The 5,034-nt window shown below is 46.6% G+C and overlaps 1 protein-coding gene across 1 annotated transcript; it reads left to right on the top strand.

The window, feature by feature from the left end:
- The first annotated feature begins 2,694 nt into the window (after positions 1 to 2,694).
- Positions 2,695 to 4,489, top strand: Htr1a (5-hydroxytryptamine receptor 1A). The gene has a single exon (XM_051172541.1). The coding sequence runs from the start codon at positions 3,183 to 3,185 to the stop codon at positions 4,461 to 4,463; it is 1,281 nt and encodes a 426-aa protein (XP_051028498.1). The 5' UTR covers positions 2,695 to 3,182; the 3' UTR covers positions 4,464 to 4,489.
- The last annotated feature ends 545 nt before the right edge of the window (positions 4,490 to 5,034 follow it).

The raw sequence follows: 5,034 nt of genomic DNA, 5'->3' as shown, positions 1-5,034 counted from the left end.
ATTTCCTAGCAGTTTAACAGGAATTAAACATGGTACATGCTACCATATTAAATATGCTGCACTCTATCATATCAAGGTAGAAAAGCAAATCCCAGACTTCATAAACATGACCTCCAGACTAAAGTCTTTTAACTTTCTCAAAAAGGAAAAATATTCAACCATTTAGGATTTAGTACATAAAGGGTGATTGCTGACTAACATGTTTTCCTGATTTGTGACTTACATGTTTGTATATGTTAAATTTGACACATTTGTGCTCAAGTTGGTTCTTGCTATGTATATCTTTGCTCTGTGAATACAAATGTTTCTTCTTTTACTCTGTAGTCTTAGCTACACTTCTAATGTTTTGCCCTTATAAATTTCATACTTTAAACGTCCATTATAGCTCTGCAGTTGCAACCATATTTTGATAAGCAATTTAGCTCTATGTTTGTGAGGGATTTTACTAGAATAACCTACATTCCACATGTTTTTAAAAGGGGTCTCTCAGGGTCTGTCTTGCTGTGGGCTCTCATGTCTTCTCTCAGTGCTATGACTCACCCACCACACATGGCGGCTTCATTGTTTTGGTAGACTGAAATGGTGGAGCGGGAGCCCTGTCCCGTCCATCCAACGTCAAACACACTGCCCTGTGTTGTCGATGTCACCCAGCTAGATTTCTTTTTTCTTTCTTTCTTTCTTTCTTTCTTTCTTTCTTTCTTTCTTTCTTTTTTTATGCTTCAGTGATTACTCTTTTTCTTTGGTCTTATGAATCCAAAACTATGAAATTCAAAGCTCAGATTTGGACACAACAATGAAGTATTGTAATTTGTAGTGAACCTTTGCTTGCTGTCTAGAATTGGCTTCTGTGAGAACTGCATTGTCCTCTTCTTCCCTTCAGATATGCAATCAGAATCTCTAAGTATAACTTTTGTGTGCTGTTTTTTTTTTTCATTCTGAGTAATTAGAAGTTCCATTATTTGTGTTCAATGTGGGATTGATTTCTTTTCAAAAAGAAAAATAGTTTAAAACAAACTTCTAGACACCTCTGTTTTCAGTACTAAGCCATTTCTTTATGTAAAAGGTAATACTGCAATAAAAGACGTGAGTCTTAGAGGACAAGCTGTGGCACCACAACTCATAGGTGAAAGTGTTTGTATCTTGTAAAAAGGCCATTTTTCCTATAGAACTAGTGAATGATAGATGTCATAAGCTTTCAAAAGGAGTTGGAACATATAAGAGGCTTGGCATAAAAACCCAAGGAAAAGAGAGAGGGGGAAAAAAAGAAGTGCTTGAAGAAAGTATTTAAAATAAAATTGTTTATTTTATAATATTCTTTCTCTTAGAGCAGTGGTTCTCAACTTTCCTAATGATGCAACCCTTTAGTACCGTTCCCCATGTTGTGGTGTGGTGACCCTCAACCGTAAAACTATTTATTATTGCTACTTCATAACTGGAATTTTGCTACTATTATGAATCGTAATGTAAATGTTTTTGGAGAAAAAGGTTGGGCGGGAGGGGGGTGGAGTGGAGGTGGGGTGGGGCGGACGGATGTGACCCACCGGTTGAGACTAGGTATTTGAGCTTCCTTAATCCATGCTTAATTTAAGACTAGCTAGCTAGCATTTCTGGACGGTGCTCTGAAGCACTTGCCAGAAGGTGGCGGCATAAGCAAGCCCTTACTGCATGGAGCTGTCCCAGGTGCTGAACTCAATTTCCGACAGATTCATGGTTGCTGGAGACACGGGATGCCACCAAGTTCTCTAGAGGTTTGCCGACTGGTGAAGGAGGCAAAAGTCCAAAGTCCATAGGGGATGCAGCCACTTGCTAACAATACACAGACAAAACATTTCCCCCGAATTTATTTGCTACAAATCTATAGGAAATAAAGAGAAATCATTGAAATAAAGAGAGTAGTGGTGACTGAAAAGTGTATGGGTATGTGTGTTTAGAATACACGCCTATTTGATTTTTTAAAAAAATTTTCTTTGAGATTCAGCTGTTTTTCAGCTCCTATCATTTAACACGTCCTTTATAACAATCCCCTCCCGACGACCCACAAGGATAGTATGCAAAAGTCATAGGCACCACGGTCCCAGGATAGGGTAAAATGAACCCGTTTTTTTTTTTTTTTTTAAAGAAGCTTAGCCCCGCACTTTCTACTTAATAATTTAGAGAGTGGGCTGCCCAGTTTTAATACCTTCAAGCTCCCTGTGTCTTTCCTTGTTTCCAATAACCACACTGTGAACCTGTCTCTACTTAAGAACTTGGCAGAAATAAAGACAATAGGTAGTGGGCAAAGGTTTCTTTCTTTCTTTCTTTCTTTCTTTCTTTCTGTCTGTCCTTTTATCTCCTTCTAGTTTTTGCTGGGTAGGAGGCGGGGTTTAATCTGTTAAAACATTGGTCTGACTAGCAGATTGGATCGGGGAGCAGGTATATGAAGTGAGTTCTGAGTGTGCCAACTGGAACGTAAGGGCTCTTGGATAGAGGCAGAGGAGGGCGGGGACCCAAAAGAAGGAGACAGGAGACGTTTGGGACTAGGGAAGTGTTGGGTGGTGGTGGGGGTTAGCGTGGGAGGAAGGGGGGAACTAGCTGTCTGAGCGATACAGAGGACTGAAGAAAGAGAGGTGAGAAGCAAAGGGGAACTGGAAGAGAAGGCCAGTGGGAGGGAGCCAGGAGAAAAAGGTTGGGAAAAAAAAAAAAAAAAAAAAAAAAAAAGGTAAAGCGGAGACTGGAGAAGGCAAGAGAAAGGAAGAGAAGGAACTAGGATATTAGAGTCACAGAGTGACCCCACAGGATGGGATTTCTGGAATCCAGAGACTTCTGAGATTGGAGACTGCTAGTCAGTCGGGTGAGTCTGGCTCCCGCAGCCAGCTGGGCAGCGACAAAGTGAAATGGACAGCGTGAGACAGATATTGCAGCCATCTCTCCAGGATCCAGAGATTTGGAAGCTGCTCTCAGGCCAACAACAGTTTCCAGGCTGGAGCTTCTGAGCGCTCAGGACCCGCGGGAGCCGGTGCAAGAGAGCGCTGGTGAGCTGCTCCTCTCAGATGCCTTCGCCAGAGCAGTAAGAACTTCCCGCTCCAGTCCTTAGATCCCCTCCCTCTGAAACTCCCAAGAAAAGGCGGAAGACCCTAGGGGGAGGGGCAAAGGAGATCCCCCTTTCAGTTTTCCCCCCTCTCCCTTCCCCCACCCCATCGGGCATGCAAGCAGGCATGGATATGTTCAATTTTGGCCAGGGCAACAACACAACATCGTCCCAGGAGCCCTTAGGGACAGGTGGCAACGATACTGGCATCTCCGACGTGACCTTCAGCTACCAAGTGATCACCTCTCTGCTGCTGGGCACGCTCATTTTCTGCGCGGTGCTGGGCAATGCCTGTGTGGTTGCTGCCATCGCCCTGGAGCGCTCCCTCCAGAATGTGGCCAACTATCTCATCGGCTCCTTGGCGGTCACCGACCTCATGGTGTCAGTGCTGGTGCTGCCCATGGCTGCTCTGTACCAGGTGCTCAACAAGTGGACCCTGGGCCAGGTCACCTGCGACCTGTTTATCGCCCTGGATGTGCTGTGCTGCACTTCTTCCATCCTGCACCTGTGCGCCATCGCACTAGACAGGTACTGGGCGATCACCGACCCTATAGACTACGTGAACAAGAGGACGCCCCGGCGCGCTGCTGCGCTGATCTCGCTCACTTGGCTCATTGGCTTTCTTATCTCCATCCCGCCCATGCTGGGCTGGCGCACCCCGGAAGACCGCTCCGACCCCGACGCGTGCACCATCAGCAAGGACCATGGCTACACCATCTACTCCACTTTCGGCGCTTTCTATATCCCGCTGCTGCTCATGCTAGTTCTCTACGGGCGCATCTTCAGAGCTGCGCGCTTCCGGATCCGCAAGACTGTCAAGAAGGTGGAAAAGAAAGGAGCAGGCGGCAGCGTCGGGACATCGTCGGCCCCACCCTCCAAGAAGAGCCTGAACGGACAGCCAGGTAGTGGGGACTGCAGGCGCGGTGCTGAGAACAGGGCGGTAGGGGCTCCCTGCGCTAACGGCGCAGTGAGGCTGGGTGACGACGACGCCACCCTGGAGGTAATCGAAGTGCACCGAGTGGGCAATTCCAAAGAGCACCTCCCTCTGCCCAGAGAGTCAGGGGCTACCTCCTATGCCCCCGCCTGCTTGGAGAGAAAAAATGAGCGCAATGCCGAGGCAAAGCGCAAGATGGCCCTGGCCCGTGAGAGGAAAACAGTGAAAACCCTGGGCATCATCATGGGCACCTTCATTCTCTGTTGGCTCCCCTTTTTTATTGTTGCCCTGGTCCTGCCTTTCTGTGAGAGCAGCTGCCACATGCCTGCGTTGTTGGGTGCCATAATTAACTGGCTGGGCTACTCCAACTCCCTTCTCAATCCCGTTATTTATGCTTATTTCAACAAGGACTTTCAAAACGCATTTAAGAAGATCATCAAGTGCAAATTCTGCCGCCGATGATGATGATGATGATGATGATGATGGTGGTGGTGGTGGTGGTGGTGGTGGAGATGGAGAAGGAGGAAGAGGAGGATGAAGAATGGAGGGGTTACAGGACCTTCACCATTCACTCAGTAACCCCTCCCTGGAAGCAACACTTAAGATAACTTGCTTTTCCTAGATATGCAGCTTCTCACTCCATGGCTTTCAGATCTCTCTCTCTCTCTCTCTCTCTCTCTCTCTCTCTCTCTCTCTCTCTCTCTCTCTCTCTCTCATTCTCTCTCCCTCCTCTCCTCCTCTCTCTTCATCCTCTCTCTCTCTCTTCTTCTCTCTCTTCTCTCTCTCTCTCTTCTCTCTCCCATTTCAAGGATACAGCTCTTTGCAAAAAAAAATCCTAGAGAACCCCCTAGAGTCTGTGTGAGAAGTTATTGGCTTGGTCTTTGGCCCTAGGATCAGTTTTGATAGTTGCAATAACCTCTTCCCTATCTGAAATCCCAGTTCTCCGGGGTAGAAGTTTAAACCGCGGTGACTCAAGGCAGAAAATCCAAACAGAAAATATAAACTCTGTGATATTTGCCATGCCCACCAGACC

This window comes from Acomys russatus, chromosome 30 (genome assembly GCF_903995435.1).
Source record: "Acomys russatus chromosome 30, mAcoRus1.1, whole genome shotgun sequence".
Lineage (NCBI taxonomy): Eukaryota > Metazoa > Chordata > Mammalia > Rodentia > Muridae > Acomys > Acomys russatus.
The sequence above is the reverse complement of the archived record's forward strand: the minus strand, read 5'-3'. Positions and strand labels throughout refer to the sequence as shown.

Excerpts from the sequence above, each read along its gene's own strand:
- Htr1a (XM_051172541.1), top strand. The coding sequence starts at position 3,183 with ATGCAAGCAGGCATGGATATGTTCAATTTTGGCCAGGGCAACAACACA.